General features: G+C 36.6%; 1 protein-coding gene and 1 pseudogene across 11 annotated transcripts in view; one reads left to right on the top strand and one right to left on the bottom strand.

Annotated features, from left to right (window-relative positions):
* The window catches only part of ATRX (ATRX chromatin remodeler), a 285,555-nt gene that overhangs the window by 138,121 nt on the left and 121,932 nt on the right, over window positions 1-25,502 (top strand). For all 11 annotated transcript variants that reach the window (XM_055565688.1, XM_055565686.1, XM_055565681.1 and 8 more), the window contains 2 exons: window positions 9,049-9,151; window positions 11,795-12,010. In XM_055565688.1, coding sequence (XP_055421663.1) covers window positions 9,049-9,151; window positions 11,795-12,010 — 319 coding nt within the window. The remainder of the gene's footprint in view (window positions 1-9,048; window positions 9,152-11,794; window positions 12,011-25,502) is intronic.
* On the bottom strand, window positions 12,850-13,442 carry LOC129640394 (glycine cleavage system H protein, mitochondrial-like; annotated as a pseudogene).

A 25,502-nucleotide genomic window follows, 5' to 3' on the forward strand; every position in this document is an offset into this window, starting at 1 on the left:
ATCCACTGTTTCCCCATCTATTCACCATGAAGTGGTGGGACCGGATGCCATGATCTTAGTTTTCTGAATGTTGAGCTTTAAGCCAACTTTTTTACTCTCCTCTTTCACTTTCATCAAGATGCTCTTTAGTTCTTCTTCACTTTCTGCCATAAGTGTAATGTCATCTGCATATCTGAGATGATTGATATTTCTCGTAGCAATCTTGATTCCAGCTTGTGCTTCCTCCAGCCCAGCATTTCTCATGATGTACTCTGCATATAAGTTAAATAAGCAGGGTGACAATATACAGCCTTGACGTACTCCTTTCCCTATATGGAACCAGTCTGTTGTTCCATGTCCATTTCTAACTGTTGCTTCCTGACCTGCATACAGGTTTCTCAAGAGGCAGGTGGTATTCCCATCTCTTTCAGAGTTTTCCACAGTTTATTGTGATCTACATTGTCAGAGGCTTTGGCATAGTCAATAAAGCAGAAATAGATGTTTTTCTGGAACTCTCTTTTTCCATGATCCAGCGAATGTTGGCAATTTAATCTCTGGTTCCTCTGCCTTTTCTAAAACTAGCTTGAACATCTGGAAGTTCACAGTTCACATATTGCTGAAGCCTGGCTTGAAGAATTTTAAGCATCACTTTACTAGCGTGTGAGATGAGTGCAATTGTGCAGTACTTTGACCATTCTTTGGCATTGCCTTTCTTTGGGATTGGATTGAAAACTGACCTGTTCCAGTCCTGTGGCCACTGCTGAGTTTTCCAAATTTGCTGGCATATTGAGTGCAGCACTTTCACAGCATCATCTTTCAGGATTTGAAATAGCTCAACTGGCATTCCATCACCTCCACTAGCTTTGTTCATAGTGATGCTTTCTAAGGCCCACTTGACTTCCCATTCCAGGATGTCTGGCTCTAGGTCAGTGATCACACCCTCATGATTATCTGGGTCGTGAAGATTTTTTTTGTACAGTTCTTCTGTGTATTCTTGCCACCTCTTCTTAATATCTTCTGCTTCTGTTATACCATTTTTGTCCTTTATCAAGCCCATCTTTGCATGAAATGTTCCCTTGGTATCTCTAATTTTCTTGAAGAGATCTCTAGTCTTTCCCATTCTGTTGTTTTACTCTGTTTCTTTGCATTGATCGCTGAGGAAGGGTTTTTTTTTTTAATCTCTCCTTGCTATTCTTTCGAACTCTGCATTCAAATGGGTATGTATTTCCTTTTTGCCTTTGCTTTTCACTTCCCTTCTTTTCACAGCTATTTGTAAGGCCTCCTCAGACAGCCGTTTTCTGTTTTGCATTTCTTTTTCTTGGGGATGGTCTTGATCCCTGTCTCCTGTACAGGGTCATGAAGCTCTGTCCATACTTCATCAGGCACTCTGTCTCTCAGATCTAGTCCCTTAAATCTATTTCTCACTTCCACTGTATAGTCATAAGGGATTTGATTTTGGTCATACCTGAACGGTCTATTGGTTTTCCCCACTTTCTTCAATTTAAGTCTGTTTTTGGCAATAAGGAGTTCATGATCTGAGCCACATCAGCTCCCAGTCTTGTTTTTGTTGACTTTATAGAGCTTCTCCATCTGTGGCTGCAAAGAATATAATCAGTCTGATTTTGGTATTGACCATCTGGTGATATCCATGTGTAGAGTCTTCTCTTGTGTTGTTGGAAGAGGGTGTTTGCTGTGACCAGTGTGTTCTCTTGGCAAAACTCCATCAGCCTTTGCCCTGCTTAATTCTGTACTCCAAGGCCAAATTTGCCTGTTGCTCCAGGTGATTCTTGAGTTCCTACTTGTGCATTCCAGTCCCATATAATGAAAAGGACAACTTTTTTTGGGTGTTAGTTTTAGAAAGTCTTATAGGCCTTCATAGAACCGTTCAACTTCAGCTTCTGTAGGGTCACTGGTCGGGGCATAGGCTGTGATTACTGTGATATTGAATGGTTTGCCATGGAAACAGAGATCATTCTGTCGTTTTTGAGATTACATCCAAATAGTGCATTTTGGACTCATTTATTGACTATGATGGCCACTCCATTTTTTCTAAGGGATTCCTGCCCACAGGAGTAGATTTAATGGTCATCTGAATTAAATTTACCCATTCCAGTAGATCTTATCTTAGTTTGCTGATGCTTAGAATGTCGATGTTCACTCTTTTCATCTCCTGTTTGACCACTTCCAATTTGCCTTGATTCATGGACCCAACATTCCAGGTTCCTATGCAATATTGCTCTTTACAGCATCGAACCTTGCTTCTATCACCAGTCCCATCCACAGCTGGGTGTTGTTTTTACTTTGGCTTCATCCCTTCATTCTTTGTGGAGTTATTTCTCCACTGATCTCCAGTAGCATATTGGGCACCTACTGACCTGGGGAGTTCATCTTTCAGTGTCCTATCTTTTTGCCTTTTCATATTGTTCATGGGGTTCTCAAGGCAAGAATACTGAAGTGATTTGCCATTCCCTTCTACAGTGGATCACATTCTGTCAGATCTATGCAGCATGACCCGTTTGGTTTGGGTGGCCCCACACGGCATGGGTTAGTTTCATTGTGTTAGACAAGGCTGTGGTCCATGTGATCAGATTAGCGTGTTGTCTGTGATTGTGGTTTCAGTCTGTCTGCCCTCTGATGCCCTCTCCCCGTGCCTACCATCTTCCTGGGGTTTCTCATACCTTGGATGTGGGGTATCGCTTCACCGCTGCTCCACCAAAGCACAGCCCCTGCTCCTTACCTTGGACATGGGGTAGCTCCTCTTGGCTGCCACCCCCAGCCTCGGGCCTGGGGTCATTCCTCTTGGCCTCGCCTCTGCGCCCTTGCAGCCAACAAGCTTTCGGTTCAGATCAGTTCAGTTGCTCAGTCGTGTCCGACTCTTTGCAACCCCATGAATCGCAGCATGCCAGGCCTCCCTGTCCGTCACCAACTCCAAAAGTTCACTCAAACTCATGTCCATTGAGTCGGTGATGGCATCCAGCCATCTCATCCTCTGTCGTTGCCTTCTCCTCCTGCCCCCAGTCCCTCCCAGCATCAGGGTCTTTTCCGGTGAGTCAACTCTTCACATGAGGTGGCCAAAGTGTTGGAGATTCAGCTTTAGCATCAGTCCTTCCAATGAACACCTAGGACTGATCTCCTTTAGGATGGGCTGGTTGGACCTCCTCGCAGTCCAAGGGACTCTCAAGAGTCTTCTCCAGCACCACAGTTCAGAAGCATTAATTCTTCGGCGCTCAGCTTTCTTCACAGTCCAACTCTCACATCCGTACATGACCACTGGAAAAGCCATAGCCTTGACTAGACAGACCTGTGTTGACAAAGTAATGTCTCTGCTTTTTAATGTGCTGTCTAGGTTGGTCATAACTTTAGTTCCTAGGAGTAAGTGTCTTTTAATTTCATGGCTGAAATCACCATCTGCAGTGATTTTGGAGCTCCCCAAAAATAAAGTCTGACACTGTTTCCACTGTTTCCCCATCTATTTCCCATGAAGTGTTGGGACCAGATGCCATGATCCTAGTTTTCTGAATGTTGAGCTTTAAGCCACGCTTTAGGGGAATATAAAATAACAATAGGATATAATGAGAATTTTAAAGAACTGAGATGGAATTCAGGTAACACAAAATTCACCATTGAAAAGTGTAGAATATAGGGGATTTATAGAATATTCACGAAGTTGTGCATCTGCTCCCACTATCTAATTTCAGAACATTTCCACTATTCCAGAAAGAAACCCTATGGCCCTTGGTCATTTCCCGTTCTTCCTGCTTCTCATTTCTTGGCAAAAACTAATCTGCTTTGTGTATGGATTTGCCTATTCTGAACATTTCATATGAAAAGATTTGTAAATATGTGTCTTTTTATGAATGGAATCTTTCAGTTAGCATGTTTTCAATTTTGATCCATGGTGTAGCTTGTTTCAGTACTTAAATCCTTTTTAAAAAACTTCATTGAAATTTAGTGTATTTCCAGAATATATACAGAACATATACAGAATAAATTTAATATATTTACAGAAATTGTGTTAATTTCTGATATATAGCGAAGTGTTTCAGTTATACATATTTATCTTGTTCTTTATATTCTTTCATTATGGTTTATAACAGGGTTGAATATGGTTCCCTGTGCTATACAATAGGGCCTTGGTTTTTACCCATCTGATATATATATATATAAATTATATATATATATATATATATATATATATGTAATCGTTTGAGTCTGCTAATCTCAAACTCCCAATCCTTTTTTTCTTTACTCCTCCTTCTCCCTTGACAACCAGAAATTTCTTCTGTCTGTGAGTCTGTTTCTGTTTCATAGATATGTTCATTTGTGTTGTATTCTAGATTCCACACATAAGTGATATATGATATTTGTCTTTCTCTTTCTGACTTAGAGCATTACTATAATCGCTGGGTCCATTCAAGTTGCTGCAAATGGAATTATTTCATTCTTTTTATGACTAATATTGCATTGTGTCCATGTGTAGCACATCTTTATCCATTCATCTGTCAGTGGACATTTAGATCGTTTCCATGTCTTGTCTGTTGTAAATAGTGCTGTTGTGAATATAGGGATGCATGTATCTTTTTGAATTTTAGTTTTTGCTTGAGTATATGCCCAGGAATGGAATTGTGGATCATTTGGTAACTCTGCTTTTCGTTTTTTTGAGCACACTCCATACTGTTTTCCATTGTTCCAGTTTATATTTTTACCAGCAGTGTATGAGGGTTCTCTTTTCTCCACTCATTCTCCAGCGTTTATTGTTCATAGAATTTTTGATGCTGACCATTCTGATGGTTTTGAGGTAGTACCTTATTGTAGTTTAATTTGTGTTTTGCTGATTATTAATGAATATGATTATCTTTTCATGTGCTTTTTGGCTTTCTGTATGTCTTTGAAGAAATGTCTATTTAGATCTCCTGTCCATTTTCTTGATTTTGTTGTTGTTGTTGTTGTTGTTATTGAGCTGCAGTGAGCTCTTTATATATTTTGGAGTTTAATCCCATGTCAGTTGCACTGTTTGTAAATATTTTCTCTCATTCTGTGGGTTGTCTTTTCATTTTGTTTGTTGTTTCCTTTGCTGTTGAAAAGCTTTTTGGTTTAATTAGGTACCATTTGTTTATTTTTTATTTTCATTATTCTATGAGGTAGATCCAAAAAGATACTTCTGTGATTTATGTTAAAGAGTGTTCTGCCTATGTTTTCCTTTAACAGTTTTATAGTGTCTGGTGTAATATTTAGGTCTTTAATCCATTTTGAGTTTATTTTTTGTATGGTGTTATCATGGAGAAGGAAATGGCGACCCACTCCAGTACTCTTGCCTGGAGAATCCCATGGACGGAGGAGCCTGGTGGGCTGCAGTCCATGGGGTTTCAAAGAGTTAGACACGACTGAGTGACTTCACTTCACTCACTTCATACTTTCTTACTGGAGAAGGAAATGGCAACCCACTCTAGTATTCTTGCCTGGAGAACCCCATGAACAGAGGAGCCTGGCTGGCCATGGTCCTTGGGGTCAAAGAGAGTCAGACATGATTGAAGTGACTAAGCACGCATGGTGTTATAGAATGTTCTAATTTCATTTTTACATGTAGCTGTCTACTTTTACCGCACCATTCAGTGATCATATTGTCTTTTCTCCATTGTATGTTTTTGCCTCCTTTGTCATAGGGTGACTGACCATAAGTGCTTGAGTTTATTTCTGGGCATTCTATTATGTTCCATTGATGTATATTTCTTTTTTTGTGTCAGTACCATACTATTGATTACTGTAGCTTTGTAGTATAGTCTGAATCCAGGACGCCTGATTCCTCTAGCTTTGTTTTTCTTTCTCGGTATCGCTTTGGTTATTCAGGGTCTTTTGTTTTTCTAAACAAATTGTTAATTTTTTTGTTATACTTCTATTAAAAATGCCATTGTTTATTTTTAGGGATTGCATTGAATCTGTAGATTGACCTGAGTAGTACAGTCACTTTGAAAATATTGATTCTTCCAATCCAAGAACACAGTATATCTTTCCATCTGTTTCTGTCATTTTTTATTTCTTTCATCAATGTCTCGCGTGATTTGCCAATTACCTTTAGTGTTGTGTTTGGATTGCATTTTCTTTTTTGTGTCTGTATCGTAGATTTTTAGTTTGTAGTTTCCATGAGGTTTTGGTACACCAGCCTGTGTATTAACAGAATTGTTTTAAATTGCTGGCCTCTTAATTTCCAAGCATTTCCAATAACCTGCATTTGTACTCTTCTCATAATTGCTGATTTGATACCTTATTTGGGTGTGGATGATTTCCTACCTTTACTGTATATTTGCCTTTACCAGTGAGGCTTTCCATTTATAATTTTCTTATTTCTGGTTGTTTCCTTTTCTGCCTAGAAAAGTTCCTTCATTATTTGTTGTAAAGCTGGTTTCACTGTGTTGAATTCTCTTAGCTTTTGCTTGTCTGTAAAGCTGTTGATAGCTGTGTTGAATCTGAACGAGAGTCTTACTGGGTAAAATATTCTTGGTTGTGTGTGTTTCCCTTTCATCACTTTAAATATATCCTGCCATTCCCTTCCGGCCAGAAAAGTATCTGATTAAAAATCAGCTGATGCCTTATTGGGATTCCACTGTATATTATTTGTTGCTTTTCTGTTGTTGCTTTTAAAATTTTCTCTTTGTCTTTAATTTTTGTCAGTTTGAATTGTATGTGTCTCATTGTGTTCCTCCTTGGTTTCATACTACATGGGACTCTCTGTACTTCCTGGACTTGAGTGAGTGTTCCCTTTTCCATGTTAGGGGAGTTTTCAGCTCTTACCTCTTCTGATCTTTTCTCATGCCCTTTCTCTCTCTTTTCTCCTTCTGGGACTTGTATAATGTGCAAGTTGGTACATTTAATATTGTCTCTAAGGTCTCTGAGACTGTCCACCTTTCTTTTCATTCTTTTTTCTTTATTTGGTTCTGTAGCAGTGATACACACCAATTTGTGTTTTAGCTCACTTATTCGTTCTTCTGCCTCATTTATTCTGCTATTGATTCTTTTGAGTATATTTATTATTTTTGTTATTGTGGTGTTCATCTGTTTATTTAAATCTTGTAGCTCTTTGTTAAACTTCTCTTGTATCTTCTTGATCTGTGTCTTCATTCTTATGCATTCATTCTTCATTCTTGTCTTCATTCTTAAATCATCTTTACTCTAATTTTTTTCAGGTGCATTGCCTAAATCCAATTCACTTGTTCTTTTGAGGTTTTATCTTGTTCCTTAATTTGGAACATACTTCTCTGCCAGCTCATATTGTCTAACTTTCTGTGTTTGTGTTCTCCATTTCACAGGCTACAGAACTATAGTTCCTTTTGCTCTGGTGTCTGCTTCTTGGTGGTTGAGGTTGGTCCAGGGACTTGTGCAGCTTTGCTGTTGGACGAGACTGTGCCTGTCCACTGGTGGTTGGAGCATAACCTTGTCCCTCTGGTGGGGAGGACTAAGTCAGGGGTTATGTTTTAGAGTGGTTGTGGGCTAAGGAGGACTTTGAGCAGCCTGTCTGCAGATGACTGGGGGCTGTGTTCTCATCTTGTTTGTTTGGCCTGAGGCATCCGAACATTGAAGCCTGCAGACTGTTGGGTGGGACCAGGTATTGTTTGCCCAAATGGCAACCTCTCGAGAGCTCTTGCTGATGAACATTCCTTGAGGCCTCTGCCACCAGTGTCCTTTCCTCCTACAGTGAGCCAGAGCTGACTCCTGCCCCCCCAGTTGACCCTGCAATACTCACAGGTTTATCTGGCCCAGGCTCCTATGGAGTCACTGCTTTGACTTGCAGCCCAGTGCATGTGAAACCATGTGTGTGCCCTCCCAGAGTGGAAATCTCCACCCAGTCCTGTGGAGCTCTTATACCCAAGCTCCATTGGCCTTCAAAGCCAAATGTTATCCCCAGGCTGATGAGCTTGATGAGGGTCTCAGAAGTCTCACTCCTGTGGGAAATCTTTTGTAATATAATCATTTTCTAATATGTGGGTCACTTTCATTATGGAATTTGATTATATGGTGAAAGCACCCCTTCTACTGTCTCAGTTGTGGCTTCTTTGTCTTTGAATACAGAATATTTCTTGTAGTTTCTAGTGTTTTTTGTTGATGGTTGTTTAGCAGTTTGTGGTGATTTTGATGTTTTCTTGAGAGGTGAGCTCAAGTCCTACTGTGCCATCTTGTCTCTTCCCTCATACCTAAATCCTAGAGTAAATTTCTAAAAATGACATTATTGGGTTAAAGTTAACACAGTTTTAGGACCTTTCATATATATTTTCACACTTACAGAAGTCAATATTTTCTTCCCCCAGCTGAATATGTAAATAGCCATTGTCTCACTGGTTCAGCAATAAAACAATGAGCAATCTGTTAATTAGAACACATGTTGGGGGAACTGCAATCCATTTGAGTTAATTTTTTTTATATGTTTTAAGATAGGGGTTCAGATTCATCCTTTTGCATGTAGATATCCAGTAGTCTAAGTACTATTTGTGAAAACTGTTGTCCCTATTGAATGTCTTGACCATGTGGAAAATCAATTGACTATAAATGTTAAGTTTTATTTCTGGGTTCTCATTTCTCTGCTGTTGGTTTTCATGTCTGTCCTTTATGCAGGAACATATTGTCTTGATTAATGTAAGCTTATATACCAATTTCTAGCCACATAAGTATTCTCACTACAAATTGTTTCTTTTTTTTTACTTTGTGTGTTCTGATATGAAAATTGTATCTAACTTTTATAATCTATTTTTTAAAGAGATGGTGAATAATTTTCATGTGTATATTGGCCAGTTATATTTCTGAAGGTGCTCCATCCATCTTATTACTGATATGCTAAACCTCCCTCTTGAATAATTTAGAATGTTGATCACTGAATTTATTTTTTATTTTTTTGTTCACTGGATTTCAAATTAAGTGTTCTCCATTTTGAACCCAGTGAAGATTTTTTGCTTTTTGTTTTTTCCTTTATCATTTTATTAAAGAATGTATGTAAAAGTGAAGCAGTTCTAAAATAGTACATAATTCACATAAGGAAATTTATCATAAAGTATTTTATTTTGCATTTTAAATATTCTTTAGGTCTGCGAAGAAAGCAGAGTTGGAAGAAAATCAGAGAAGTTACAAACAGAAGAAGAAAAGGCGACGCATTAAAGTTCAAGAAGACTCATCCAGTGAAAACAAGGTAATAAATAATGTACTTGGATTTATCACTGGTATAGTAGACCATAGTAAATATGTTATTACCTCATTTGCACTCTGTTCATAAGTTGAATTCTACTAGTTGATTTACATTTTAAGCTTTGTGGAAGAATTGACTAATTATTAAATATATAAATATGCAGAAGTGTTAACTTTAATATATTATCAATTTTTTTCTTTTCCTTCACTGAATTTGATGGAAAGTTCAAGCTTTCTAATTCATTATTTATATTCTTAGGCTATAGAACTGATATGAAGTGTTCTGTTTGATTACATAAAACATAATAACTCATTAAATGAATAAATTTCTTCTAGCAGTGAAATTAGTCAATTTCAGTTTCTTGTATATAAGCAGAATTATTTAGAGTACAAGTTCTCCATAATGTTTTATCAATTCTAGTCTCTTTTATAAGAGTTCATTTTTGTAATGACCCTTTTCACCATTTCTAATGTAAAATGCAATGGCCTTAATTACATTCATAATTAGGAACTCTTGTGCCCATTAAACAGTAACTCCCCATTCCCGCCCATCTGCAGCTCCTCGGTGACGTCTAATTCTAATTTCTGTGCCTATAAATTTGCCTATTTTAGGTTTCTCATATAAATGAAGTCACACAATATTTGTCCTTTCTTTCTGGCTTATTTCATTGATATAATGTTTTCAAGGTTCATCCACCTTTTAGCATATATCTGAATTTCTTTTATTTTTAAGGTTGGATAATGTTCCAGTGTATGTATGAAAACATGTTGTGTTTATCCATTCATCTGTTGATGGACATTTGAATTCTTTCTACTTTTGGCTATTATAACGTTGTTGTGTATATGGTTATACAAATGTCTTTTTGAGTCCCTGCTTTTCTTTTATGTGCATAATCTTTTTTTTTGCCAGTTTATTTTTTTAATTGAAGGATAATTGCTTTAGAATTTTGTTATTTTCAATCATACATCAAGAATCAGCCATAGGTGCACCCATGTCCCCTCCCTCCCATCACCCTCCCCTTCCCACCCTTCTAGATTTGTCACAGAGCCCCTGTTTGAGTTCCCATACAGCAAATTCCTGTTGGCTATCTATTTTACATATGGTATTATAAATTTCCGTGTTACTGTCTCCATACATCTCACCCTCTTCCTTCTCCCCTACCCCTGTGTCCATAGATTTCTTCTCTTTGTCTGTTTTTCCATTGCTGCCCTGAAAATGGATTCATCAGTACCATCGTTCTAGATTCCATATCTATGCATCAGTGTATGATATTTATTTCTCTTTCTGACTTACTTCACTCTGTATAATAGACTCTAGGTCTGTCCACCTCATTAGAACTGACTCAAATGCATTCCTTTTTATGGCTGAGTACTATTCTGCTGTATATATGAACCACTGCTTCTTTATCCATTCATCTGTTGATGGACATCTAGGTTGCTTCCATGTTCTAGCTATTGTAAACAGCACTGCAGTGAACATTTGGATACATGTATCTTTTTCAATTTTGCTTTCCTCATGATCTATGCCTAGTAGTGGGATTGCTAGGTCATATAGTGGTTTTATTCGTAGCTTTTTAAGGAATCTCAATACTGTCTTCCATAGTGGCTGTATCAATTTACATTCCCACCAAGAGTGCAAGAGGGTTCCCTTTTCTGTACACCCTTTCCAGCATTTATTGTTTGTAGACTTTTTGATGATACTATTATGACCGCTGTGAGGTGATATCTCATTGTAGTTTTGATTTGCATTTCTCTAATAATGAGTGATGTTGAGCATTTTTTCTATGTATTTGTTAGCCATCTAGAGTGGGTTGCCATTCCCTTCTCCAGGGATCTTCCCAACCCAAGGATTGAACCCTAGTCTCCAACATTGCAGACAGAGTCTTTACTGTTTGAGTCACAAGGGAAGCCTTTATATTTGATAGTATAGTTATTTTCAGAATATTGATTCTTTCTAAGAGCATGTAATATCTCTCCGTCTGTTTATGTCATCTTTGATTTATTTCATCAGTGTCTTATAATTTCCCATATACAGTTCTTTAGTCTTCTTACATAGGTTTATTCCTAGGTATTTTATTCTTTTTGTTGCAATGGTGAATGGGATTGTTACCTTAATTTCTCTTTCTGATTTTTCATTGTTACTATATAGGAATGCAAGTGAGTCAATGCTTTTAATACTTTTGGTTGTAATCTGAGATGTGCAATTGCTTGATCACATGGTAATTCTGTGTTGAACTTTTTGAGGGAGTTACCGTTTTCCCAATGCCCCAGCCTTCTAGTTTTTCCCCATCCTCACCAACACTTGTTATTTTCTGTTTGTTTTGTTTTGTTTTTAACTATCATAATGAGTGTGAGATAGTATCTCATTTGTGGTGTTGATTTAAATTTCCCTAATAAGAAGTGATGTTCAGTGTCCTTTTATTTGCTTATTTGACATTTCTGTGTCTCCTTTGGAGAATTTTCTGTTCAGTCCTTTGCCCCCTTTTTAGAGTTCTTTTTGTAAAATACTGTTCTGTGTTGTAAAGTGTAATTTTGAAGCTTTTCAGTATGTCTTCTTTTACCTTTTCTTGGCATATTAATTGGAGTGAGAAATGGATAAATCAGAAAACTTTGTAGTATTAATGTTTTGATCATTTAAATTCCATAGAGTAATTCTGAAGAAGATAAAGAAGAAGATGAAGAAGAAGATGAAGAAGAAGATGAAAATGATGATTCCAAGTCTCCTGGAAAAGGCAGAAAGAAAATTCGGAAGATTCTTAAAGATGATAAGCTAAGAACAGAAACACAAAATGCTCTTAAGGAAGAAGAAGAGAGGCGAAAACGTATTGCTGAGCGAGAGCGAGAGCGAGAGAAATTGAGAGAGGTAAACCACATTTTATTTATAATTTCTTTTTAATGTATGACTTTCATAGATTCTTACATTATAGTTCAGTCGTCCAAGAAAAGGATCTTGTAATCAACCAGAGATTTTTTGTAAGTTACTTTTTCCTATTGGCAGTATTTTATGCAACTTAAAAATCTTCATTAGGTAATATTAATAGAATTAGGAATATGGAAAGGATTTAGATTGTTGAATGATCACCAGAGTTACTGTTTTTTATTTGAGGTAGAAAAACATTAAAAAATTATTGCTTAAATCCATAAATGATTTCAATGTTTTGAATAAACTTTTTTTTTTAAGAATTTGAATATTTTATTATTAAATTGTTTATTCTCCTGCAAGGCTGTTGCTTCACTGTATAAAAATAGCACCAGCAAACACAGTGTATTGCAAAATTAAGATAGTAATATTCTTCACTGGACACTATACAACTAACAAACTTTTCTCCACTGGCAGTTATTTCTAGTGGAAAGATAATTTTGACCCAAATCCAAGGATAGCTGTAAGCAAGTTACAAGTCATATAAGGTTTAAGATAACCATGGCATCCTTGAATTACATAATTTTTATAATTAGTTTTACCAGAGATAATTTCAGGAATTCTGAATATTATAACTGGAGCCTACCTAAAAATCACAGGATGCTGTGGAAAAAGATGCAGTATTTATCTGAAGTCATTAGAAAGTTAAGGGGTATTTTCTTCAGGAAACATTGTTAGAAGTAGTTTCTTCTCCTAAAAGTTGCTTTCTAAATATCTATCCACCACTAATTTAAGACAACTATGCTAGATTAAGTTGTTTGAAAGTAGTTTATTTAGGGGTTCCAGTTTCACTCCTCAATAGATTTTATGTATTTCTCATATGCTTCTTCACTCATCAGTTCATCTAGTTCTGAAGGGTTACTGAATGTCATCTTGATCAGCCAACCATCTTCGTAACAAGACTTGTTGACAAGTCCTGGATTTTCTGCTAGAGCTTTATTTATTTCAGTTACTTCTCCTGAAAGAGGCGAATAGAGTTCACTAGCAGCTTTCACACTTTCCAAAGCACCAAACTCCTCTTGTTTGTTCAACTTTGTCCCAACTTCAGGCAGACTACAGTAAACAACATCTCCCAAAGCTTCCTGTGCAAAATTGCTGATTCCCACTGTTCCGACACCATTTTCTGTTGTTACCCATTCGTGTTTTTCTGTGAATTTCTGCACCGACAGCAGAGCAGGGCCGCAGCTCCCGGACGGCATCCGCTCGCAGTCCCCAGGGCCGCAGCGAGCAGGGCGCGCTGGGTGCCGAGATGGCGCGCAGGCTGCCGACCCCGGCCCGCACGCTCCGCACCGCCTGCAGCGCCATGTTCGCACGGGTGCAGAGGGTCTCCGCGCGGCACCTAGAGCACCCCGGCTGGCGGGGGCGGGGCGGGGCGGGACGGGGCGGCCCCGGGCCGGAGCGAGCCAGAGCGAGCCGGAGCGAGCTGGCTGGACCGGGGCACGGGGGCGGGGCCCCGGGAGGTGGGGGTGTGGCTGACAGGGCCGCATGCGGGAGGGGCGTGGACGCTCGAAAAGCCCTGAGGCCCGGAAGGGCTGAATAAACTTTTCATTATAAAATAAAGGTCCATCTAGTCAAAGCTATGGTTTTTTCTAGTAGTCGTGTATGGATGTGAGAGTTGGACCATAAAGAATGCTGAGCGCTGAAGAATTGATGCTTTTGAACTGTGGTGTTGGAGAAATCTCTTGAGAGTCCCTTGGACTGCCGGGAGATCAAACCAATCAATCCTAAAGGAAATCAGTCCTGAATCTTCATTGGAAGGACTGATGCTGAAGCTGAAACTCCAATACTTTGGCCACCTGATGCGAAGAACTGACTCATTTGAAAAGACCCTGATGCTGGGAAAGATTGAGGGCAGGAGAAGGGGACGAGGATGTACAGTATTTTATGCAACTTAAAAAATCGTCATTAGGTAATGTTAATAGAATTAGGTACATGGAAAGGATTTAGATTGTTGAATGATCACCAGAGGATGAGATGGTTGAATGGCATCACCGATGTGATGGACATGAGTTTGAGCAAGCTCTGAGAGTTGGTGATGGACAGGGAAGCCTGACATGCTGCAGTCCATGGAGTTGCAAAGAGCTGGACACAACTGAACGACTGAACTGAGCTGAACAGGCAAAGGAATAGTATTATAAATCTCCATATGTACAATACCCACCTTCAATAATTACCAACATATTCTGGAGATGGAAATGGCAACACACTCCAGTATTCTTGCCTGGAAAGTCCCATGGACAGAGGAGCCTGGCAGGTTACAGTCCATGACGTCTCAAAGAGTCAGACACAACTTAGTGACTATACAGCAAATGGCAATTTAGCACCATTTTGTAGAAGGAAAAGCAAGGAAAGGAAGAAGAAAGATTATATTGGCACTGTGAGAGTGAGAGAGGAAGTTCAGTTCAGTTCAGTTGCTCAGTCGTGTCCGACTTTTTGCGACTCCATGAATCGCAGCACGCCAGGCTGTCTATCACCAACTCCCGGAGTTCACCCAAACTCACGTCCATCGAGTCAGTGATGCCATCCAGCCATCTCATCCTCTGTCATCCCCTTCTCCTCCTGCCCCCAATCCCTCCCAGTATCAGAGTCTTTTCCAGTGAGTCAAATCTTCGCATGAGGTGGCCAAAGTACTGGAGTTTCAGCTTTAGCATCATTCCTTCCCAAGAAATCCCAGGGCTGATCTCCTTCAGAATGGACTGGTTGGATCTCCTTGCAGTCCAAGGGACTCTCAAGAGTCTTCTCCAACACCACAGTTCAAAAGCATCAATTATTCGGCACTCAGCCTTCTTCACAGTCCAACTCTCACATCCATACATGACCACAGGAAAAACCATAGCCTTCACTAGACGAACCTTTGTTGGCAAAGTAATGTCTGTGCTTCTGAATATGCTATCTAGGTTGGTCATAACTTTCCTTCCAAGGAGTAAGCTTCTTTTAATTTCATGGCTGCAGTCACCATCTGCACAAATAAGCTGGAATTTTGACTGACACACTTGTAAAACAGCTTGCTCTGAACTAGTCAGTGTGTTGCAGTTCAGTTACTGACTAGGGTCTCTTTTTCTGACTTCTGAGTGACCAGGGCCAATCTTCATTTCTCATTGTGCTCAATTCATTTATTCAAGAATTATTACATATCAGTCAGTAATTGTGGGTCTTTATTTTGTCAAGTGGTACAGGAAGAAAAGACTAGATACATATTCATATTCAGATGTTTTAATTCTTTGCCCCAAAGCAATTTACTTAATCCTTCAAATCTCTTTACTCATGTGTGAAATAAGGCAAATTATATCTTCCTTATAGGAGTGGTCAAAAGATTTAATGAAATAATCCACATTAAACATTTAGCACAATACCAGGCATATGGTAATAAAAAAGTAATTGTAGATTTTAGATGATGATGATGATGTTATGTGGTTAGGGATTGCAAATAAATAATTTACTGAACTTTCAAAAAAAATTAGCAACACATGACTAGTTTTTTTTTTCATCTGTTCTTTGAACTGAACTGAACTGAACTTGTTCAGTTGTTCAGTCATGTCTGACTCTTTGCAATCCCATGGACTGCAGCCCACCAGGCTTCTCTGTCCTTCACCATCTCCTGGAGCTTGGTCAGACTCATGTCCATTGAGTTGATGATGGCATCTAACTGTCTTGTCCTCAGTCATCCCCTTCTCCTCCTGTCTTCTGTCTTTCCCAGCATCACAGCTAGTTTTTTTGTCATCTATTCTCTTACCTTAACAATATTTTGAGAAGTCTCAGATATGATATCATTTTGATAATATATGGTTCAGAATATATTGTTGAAAGATAAGAACTTTTAAACATTACTACAGTATCATTATTACACTTAAACATTAAGAATAATTTCATAATGTCAGATGTCTAGTTAATATTAAAAATTCTTTCATTTACGTCACAAGCATAATAGTGGTTTATAAAAATATTTGTTATGAATCAGGAACCTAAGAAGGTCTCACTGTGTTTTGTGTTACATTTGGATACTTATGTTTATCCTTAAGCTATTCCTACACTGTCTTGGTTACTGTAACCTTATAGTAATTCTTGGAATGATATACTGTAATTTTCTACAACTTGGTTCCACATTTTTAGAGTTGTTTTGGTATACTCAGTTATTCATATTTCCTTATGAATTTTAGTATCCTGTCAATTTTTAATAAGAATCTTCCTGGAACTTTTATGGGGATTTTGTTGGCTCTCTAGTGACATCTTAACAGATTTTGTTTACATTTATGTAAATATTGTATATTTCCCATTTATTTAGCTCTTCTTTGATTTCTCTTAGCAGCGTTTTATGGTTTTCATTGTACATAACTAGCACTTATTTTTCTAAATTTATCCTTGAGTAATCTATGTTTTCTGTTGTCACGGTAAATGAAATTTCAAATGATTTAATGACCTTGTGTTCTGTGAGCTTACTATATTCTCCACCTTTTTGGTAGATTCCTAAGGATTTTCTACATATTCAATCATGTTGTCTATACATAAAACACCACCACCACCACCACCAAAAGGATGGTTAATTTTTTCAAATGCATTTTAATGTATCTGTGGGATGATGTAGAAAATGTCTTGCACTGCCAGAATAAGTCTCACTGGTCATCTTATATTACTCTTTTTATATATTGTTGTATTTCTTTTCTTATATTGTTTCACCAGGAGTTTTACCTTACTTTTAAGTAGGCATGTTGGGTTATAAATTCCTTTACTTGTATATCTTTCTGCGTTTTTTATTACAGTAATACTGTTCTCATGTAAAATGAAAAGGGAAATGCTCCTGTCTCCTCTACTTATAAGTATTTTTTATAAGATAGATAGCATTTCATTCTTAAATGTTTGCTAGAATTCTCCAGTAAAGGTACTCTCCTGAGTTTTCTGAGTTTTTTAAAATTTTTAAACAGATTGTATTTAATAAGTTATTATTATTACTTTAATAAATATAGGGCCATTTAGATGATCTGTTCTCTTTTGATCTCTTTTGGTAAATTTTTCTTTGAGATATTTGTCCGTTTCATTTAAGTAGACAAATGTATTGTTTCAAATAAATTTGTTTATAATACTCCTTTTTTAATGTTTTTGTTTTTTGTAGACCCTGTTATGATAGCTCATCTTTCATTTCTGTCAATGATAATTTATCTTTTTTTTTCTTGATTAGTCTCTTTAGAGGTTTAGAGATTGTACTATCCTTTCAAAAAAACCAGCTTTGGATTTAGTAATTTTTTTCTTATTATTTTACCTTTCGCTATTTCATTGGTTTTCACTCTGATTTTGTGTTGTCACTTTTTCTCTGGGTACAATTTCCTTTTTTTAAATAGCTATTTAAGGTGGCTTTTGACTGTTGATTCTTTTTTAATCTATAAATAATATAAAATTCCCCAATGTGCATATTATTTTAAATGTTGAACTGTATGAATTTTGATGTTTTGTGTTTTGCTTTTTACTCTTTTGTTTTTCTTATGACCCAGAAAATGATGGTCCACGCAAATATTTTACTTTTGTGGTGTGAAATATTCTATAAATTTCAGTTAGGTTATGTTGATTTATTACATTCACATCCTGTATATCCTTAATGATATTTTGTCTCATAGAGCAAATTTGAGGTCTGCAAGTTTAATTGTCAGTTTGTCATTTTCTCATTGCACTTCTCTGTTTTTTCTCATAGTTTGTTAAAGCTCTGCTAGGTACATCTACTTGTGGGATTATTATGTCTTTCTCATGAATTGATCCATTATCAGTATGTAAAGTCCCTTTTTAACACTGCTGATTTTTCATCTGAAATCTTCTCTGTTTGAGTATGGTGTAGTCATACCATCTTATTTTTCAAGTACTTTGCTATGAAAAGTTCCAACATACTGCTAGGTTTACAGAATTTCACAGTGATTTCCCATAAACTCATGTCCTACATTTTTCTGTTGATATTTCACTATACTTGGTTTATGACTATTTATCTACTAAGCTCTCTATCCTTCATTATATTTTTATGCATTTGAAAGTCAGTTGCAAACATTATTTCACTTCACCTAAATGCTTTAGGTTGCATATCATTAATTAGAATTGATATTTATTTAAAATTTTTCTTTTTATGAAAAATTTACTTAGAGTGAAATATACCAATCTTAAGTTTACATTTTGTTTTTGACATACCATGGAATTCGGAAATGTATATATTTTCATGGTTTTCTTCACCTTGCCTTTTTTTCTTTTTACTTAATATTTGGAGAGTGTTTTTTCCTCAGTAGCTTGTGTCTGCCCTTAACTGTGGCAAAACTTACCTTTTGAATGGACATATCACTGTCAACCTTGCCTTCCCCAAATCTTCTTTTGAGGTACAGTTAGGTTGTTTCAAGGTTTTCACTAAACTGGAGTATCCTGTTATGTATTGGAATGACTTATTTTGTTTGTGCTTCTTTGGGTTCTTTTTAAAAATTTTCTTATTATTTTAACTATTTTTAAGTACACAGGTCAGTGAAATACATGTTGTGTAATCATCATCACCATCCTTTTCAATGCCTTTTTCATCATTCCAAACAGAAACTCTGTACCCATTTAAAACTAGAGCCCATCCCCTTTTTCCACTAGTCTCTTGTAACCTCTCTTCTACTTTCTGTCTCTTATGAATTTGCCTATTTACCTCATATAAGTGGATTTATTCAATATTTGTCCTTTTGTCTTATTTCACATGACAGAATATTTTCAAGATTCATTCATGTTGTACCAACTATTAGAATTTCATTTGTTTTTAAGGATGAACATTGCATTGTATGCATATACCACATTTTGTTTATTCATTCATCTGTTTTTTTAAAAAATTGTGTTCTTTAATTTTAAATTTGTTTATTTTTAAATTGGAAGATAATTACTTTACAGGATTGTGTTGGTTTCTGCCAGTCATTAACATAAATCACCCATAGGTATACGTATGTCCTCTCTCTTTAAATCTCCCTCCCATCTCCCTCCGCATTCCACCCCTCCCCAGTTTGAGTTTTCATTGTCATATAACAAATTCCAATTGGCTGTCTATTTTATATATGGTAATATAATTTTCCATGTTACTCTCTCCATACATCCCACCCTATCCTCCCCGCCCCCCTTGGTGATCCATAAGTCTTTCTCTGTGTCTGTGTCTCCATTGCTGCCCTTCAAATAATTTCATCAGTACCATCTTTCTAGATTCCATATATATGTATTAGTATACAGTATTTGTTTTTGTGTTTCTGACTTACTTCACTCCATATAATAGGCTGTGCATTCATCCACCTCATTAGAACTGACTCAAATGGATTCCTTTTTATGGCTGAATAGTATTCTGTTGTATATATGAACCACAGCTTCTTTATCCATTCATCTGTTGACATCTGGGTTGCTTCCATGTTCTAGCTCTTGTAAACAGCACTGTTCTAGCTATTGGGATACATGTATCTTTTTCTGTTTTGGTTTCCTCATGGTTTATGCCTAGTAGTGGGATTGCTGGTCATATGGTGGCTTTATTCCTAGTTTTATAAGGAATCTCAATTCTGTCTTATATAGTTGCTGTATCAATTTACATTCCCACCAAGAGCGCAAGAGGGTTCCCTTTTCTCCACACCCTCTCCATCTGGGCTCACAAAATCACTGTCTTCCCTGTGTTATATAGCCACTTCCCACTAGCTCTCTATTTTATACAGGAAGATGCATATATGGCAGTGTTACTTTCTTAATTTGTCCTACCTTCTCCTTCCCCTGCTGTGTGCACAAGTCCACTCTACATCTGGGTATTCATTCATCTGTTGATGTATATTTTAGGGTTCTTACACTTTCTGGCTGTTGGGAATAATAGTGCTAGGAACATGGATATATGAATATCTCTTCAAGTTCCTGCTTTCCATGTGTCTGGGTATATATATACAAAAGTGGAATGATTGAGGAACATTGAGGAGTCATCACATCGTTTCCTTAACAGCTGTACCACTTTACATTTCCACAGCAATGCATACAGGTTCCAATTTCTCTACATCTTTACAACATTTCTTTTTTTTTTTCCTTTCCTTTCTTTCTCTTCTTTCTTACCTTTTTCTGCCCCCCACCCCCCACCCCATTTGTAATAGCCAACATTATGGACGTGAAGTGGTATTTCATTATGGTTTTGTTTTTTAAGAAGTTAAGTTTTATTTGGGGCAAAATTGGGACTGCACTGAGGGAGACAACACCTCAGATAGCTCTGAGACACTGCTCTAAGAGGTAGTGGGGTAAGGTGGTGAAGGGAAATTTTGTGAAATCAAGCACTTATCTTAAAAAAAAGTTTTTCTGCTTTTCATGAGGAGATGATGTCACTATGAAGGAGTTTAGTGCTTTTCTAGATAAGAGGAGATGCAAGAATTTGGATAATTAAGGTTTTGATTTGCGTCTTCTTAATGACTAGTGATGTTGAGCATCTTTTTTGTGTGTATTGACTATTTGTATATCTTTGGAGAAATGTCTATTCAAATCCTTTGCACATTTAAAAATTGTGTTGTTTTTGTTATTGTTGTATTGTAGGGGTTCTATATATATCTGGATATCAGTCTGTTATCAGATATGTGATTTGCAAATATATTCCTCCATCTCATGGATTATCTTGAATTCTGTTGATAAATATCCTTGGCATAAAATTTTGAAATTTTGATGAAGTCCAGTTGATCTATTTTTTTTTCTTTCATTGCATGTGCTTTTTATGTTTTATTTAAGGCATCATTGCCAAAGCCTGTGTCATAACAATTTCTTTCTTTGCCATTTTGTATAATCCTGTGTAATATATACTGTTGAATTTTGTTTGCTGGTACTTTGTGGAATAATTTTGAGAGTATATTCACAGAGAATCTGTAGTTTTCTTATAGTTTATCTTTTAAATTTTAAATTAGGGTAATGCTGGTCTCATTGAATGAATTAGAAAATATTCCCTCCTCTTTAGTTTTCTAGAAGAGTTTGAGAAAAATTGGCATTATTATTATGTCTAATTTGGAGAAATGTCTATTTAAGTCTTATGCCCATTTTTTGGTTGGGTTGTTTGTTTTCTGATGTTAAACTTCATGACCTGCTTGTATATTTTGGAGATTAATCTATTGTCAGTTGCTTCATTTGCAATTATTTTCTCCCATTCTGAGGATTGTCTTTTCATCTTGTTTATGGTTTCTTTTGCTGTTCAGAAGCTTTAAGTTTAATTAGGTTCGATTTGTTTATTTTTGTTTTTATTTCCATTACTCTAGTAAGTGGGTCATAGAAAGTCTATTTATGTCAGAAAGTATTCTATGTTTTCCTCTAAGAGTTTTATAGTTTGTTGTCTTACATTTAGGTTTTTAACCCATTTTGAGTTTTTCTTTGTGTATGATATTAGGAAATGTTCTAATTTCATTCTTTTGCATGTAGCTGTCCAGTTTTCCTGTCTTTTCTCCATTGTATAGTCTTTCCTTCTTTGTCGAAGATAAGGTGCCCATAGGTGTATGGGTTTATCTTTGGGCTTTCTGTCTTGTTTCACTGGTCTATATTTCTGTTTTTGTGGCAGTACCATACTGTGTTGATGACTAACTTTGTAGTATAGTCTGAAGTTAGGAAAGTTGATTCCTTCAGCTGTTTTCTTCTTTCTCAAGATTGCTTTTTCTATTCGGTCCTTTTGTGTATCCACACGAATTCTGAAATTGTTTGTCCTAGTTCTGTGAAAAATGCCATTGGCAATTCGATAGGGATTGCATTGAATCTGTAGGTTGCTTTGGGTAATATATTCATTTTCACAATGTTGATTCTTCCAATCCAGCAACATGGTATATCTCTCCATCTATTTGTGTAGTCTTTGATTTCTTTCAAAAATGTCTTATAGTTTTCTGTATATGCCTCTTTTCTCTCCTTGAAGCTCTATACAATCATCAAGAACAAGACCTGGAGCTGACTGTGGCTCAGATCATGAGCTCCTTATAGCAAAATTCAGGCTCAAATTGAAGAAAGTAGGGAAAACCACTAGGCCATTCAAGTATGACTTAATCAGATCCTTTTTGATTATACAGTGGAGGTGATTTATAGATTTAAGGGATTAGATTTGATAGACAAGTGCCTGAAAATCCATTTTGGTTTTAGGTTCATAACTTTGTACAGTAGGCAGTGCCAAGAAAGCAAAGTGTTTGTCTAAGGAGGCTTTAGAAATTGCTGAGGAAAGAAGAGAAGTGAAAGGCAAGGAAGAAAGGAGAAGATATACCCAACTGAATGCAGAGTTCCGGAGACTAGCAAGCAGAGATAAGATCTTAAATGAACAATACAAAGAAATAGAGGAAAACAATAGAATGGAAAAGACTAGAGGTCTCTTCAAGGAAATTGGAAACATCAGTGGAACATTTCATGGAAGGATGGGTACGATAAAGGACGGAAATGGTGACCTGACAGAAGCTGAAGAGATTAAGTAGAGGTGGCTGGAGTACACAGATGTATACAAAAATGGTATTAATGACCTGGATAACCACAATGGTGTAGTCACTCACCTAGCACTAGACATCCTGAAGTGTGAAGTCAGATGGGCCTTAGGAAGAATTACAATGAGCAAAGCTATTGGAGGTGTTGGATTTCCAGCTGAGTTATTTCAAATCATAAAAGATAATGCTGTTAAAGTGCTGTACTCAATATGCTGGCAAATTTGGAAAACTCAGCAGTGGCCACAGGACAGGAAAAGGTCAGTTTTCTTTCCAGTCCCAAAGAATGGCAATGCCATAGAATGTTCAAACTACCATACAATTGCTGTCATTTCACATGCTAGTAAGTTTATACTCAGAATCCTTCAAGCTAGGCTTCAACAGTATGTGAATTGAGAACTTCCATATGTCCAAGCTGGGTTTAGAAGAGGCAGAGGAAGCAGAGATGAAATTGCCAGCATTTGTTTGATTATGGGGAAAGCAAGGAAATTCCAGAAAAACATCTGCTTCCTTGACTATACTGAAGCCTTTGACTATGTGGATCACAACAAAGTCTGGAAAATTCTTAAAGAGATGGGAATACCAGACCACCTTACTTATCTCCTGAGAAACCTGTATGCAGGTAAGAAGCCAAGTTAGAACCAGATGTGGAACAACGAACAGGTTCAAAATTGGGAAAGGCGTATGAGAAGGATGTATATTGTCACTCTGCTTATTTAACTTCTTTACAGAGTTACCTCATGCGAAATCCTGGGCTGGATAAATCAGGAGCTAGAATCAAGATTGCCAGGAGGAACACCAACAACCTCAGATATGCAGATGATACCACTGTAATGACAGAAAGTGAAGAGGATCTAACGAGCCTCTTGATGAGGGTGAAACAGGAGCGTGAAAAAGCTGGCTTAAAACTCAACATTAAAAAAAACTAAGATTATGGCCTGTAGTCCCCTCACTTCATGGCAAATAGAAGGGGAAAAAGTGAAATTAGTGACAGATTTTATTTTGGGGGGCTTCAAAATCACTGCTGCCAGTGACTGTAGCCATGAAATTAAAAGATGCTTGCTCCTTGGAAGGAAAGCTGTGACAAATCTAGACAGAGTATTAAAAATCAGAGATATCACTTTGACAATAAAGGTCCATAAATAAAAGCTATTATTTTCCAGTAGTCAATTACAGATGTGAGGGCTGGACCATAAATAAGGCTGCGCACTGAAGAATAGATGCTTTCACATTGTGGTGTTGGAAAAGATTCTTGAAATTCCTTGTACAGCAGGAAGATCAACCCAGTCAATCCCAAAGGAAATCAACCCTGAATATTCATTGGAAGGATTGATGCTAAATCTGAAGATTCAGTACTTTGGCCACCTGGTGCAAAGAGCTGATTTATTGGATAAGACCCTGATGATCAGAAAGATGGAAAGCAAAAGGAGCAGGGGGCAGCAGAGTATGAGATGTTTAGATATTGTCACCAACTCAATGGACATTAATTTGGGAGATAGTGATGGCAGAGTAGCCTGGCATGCTGCAGTCCATGGCGTTGCAACAATTAGGACCCAGTTTACCCCTGAACAATAACAACAACAACAACAACAATACTGCCCCTTTTTTCCTTAAGTACATTCATTCCTAGGTATTTTATCTTTTTGTTTCAGTGGTGAATGGGATTGTTTCCTTAATTTCTTTCTGAGTTTTCATTGTTAGTGTATAGGAATGAAAGAGATTTCTATGTATTGATTTTGTATCCTGCAACTTACTAAATTCACTGGTTAGCTTTGGTAATTTTCTGATAGCATCTTTATGGTTTTCTATTTATAGTATAATATCATCTCAAAACAGTGAGAATTTTACTTCTTTTCTAAACCCTGAATTCCACAAGCTTTAGTATTCTATTTTATTTTAATTTGAAGGTGTTTTCTAATGTCTCTTGTAATTTCTTATTTGACCTTTTTGTTATTTAAGAGTGTCATTTTTAAATGATGCATATTTGCGTTTTCCCCATTGTTCTTCTATTACTGATTTCTAGTTTCATTCCGTTGTGATTGGAGATTTTAAATTTTTATTTAATTTTTTAATAAGTTGATAAGCTTTTTCATTTTATTTTATTTTAAATTTTATTTTATTTGAAGTATTGTTAATTTTATGTTTTTGATGTTTTAAAATTTATTAAGGCTTGTTTTGTGCCCTATCATGTGGTCTGTCCTTAAGAAGTGTTACATGAAGTTGAGAAAATTTGTACTCTGCTGTTGTTGAATGGAGTGTTCTCTTTGATAGGACTTACTGGTCGACATTGTTGTTCAAGTTCTGTGTTTCCATCTTCAGTTGGCTTATTCTATTTATTACTGAAAGTAGGGTATTATGTCTCCAAACTATTTTTGTAGAACAGTCTATTATTTCTCCTTTCAATTCTGTCAGTGTTTGCTTCATATAATTTGGGACTCTGATTTTGGTATATTTATCTTTATGATTGTTATATCTTCTTGGTAATCTATAGATATTTTCTTTGTAGTTAACATGGGATTAGATGTAACCTCCTAAAGTCATAATGTTATAGTTTGAATTTAATGAACTTAACTTTAATCATGTAGAAAAATATTGTAAATGTATTATACAGCCCCATTTCTCCTTGCATATAATTTGTGTTGCACATTTTGTTTTTATGTATTTTATGCCCCAGTAACATATAGTTACTTTTTATGGTTTGTCTTTTAAATTCTATAGAAAGTAAACTTGGAGTTACAAACCAAAATGTCAATACTATTGGGTTTTGTGTTTGGCCGTGTGTGTTTTCCATACATATGGATAGTTCTTTATCCATCTTTCAGTATTCTTTAATTTCAGCCCAAAGGCTTCACTTTAGCAATTTTTGTTGCGTAGGTCTATTTTTAATGAACTGTCTTGGTTTAAGAATGTATTAGTTTCTCCCTCTATTTTGAATGATACTTTTGTTTAATATAAAATTCTCAGGTGACAGTTACTTTATTTCAGTAGTTTAAAATATATCATTGCGC

This window comes from Bubalus kerabau, chromosome X (assembly GCF_029407905.1).
Source record: "Bubalus kerabau isolate K-KA32 ecotype Philippines breed swamp buffalo chromosome X, PCC_UOA_SB_1v2, whole genome shotgun sequence".
NCBI classification, from domain to species: domain Eukaryota; kingdom Metazoa; phylum Chordata; class Mammalia; order Artiodactyla; family Bovidae; genus Bubalus; species Bubalus kerabau.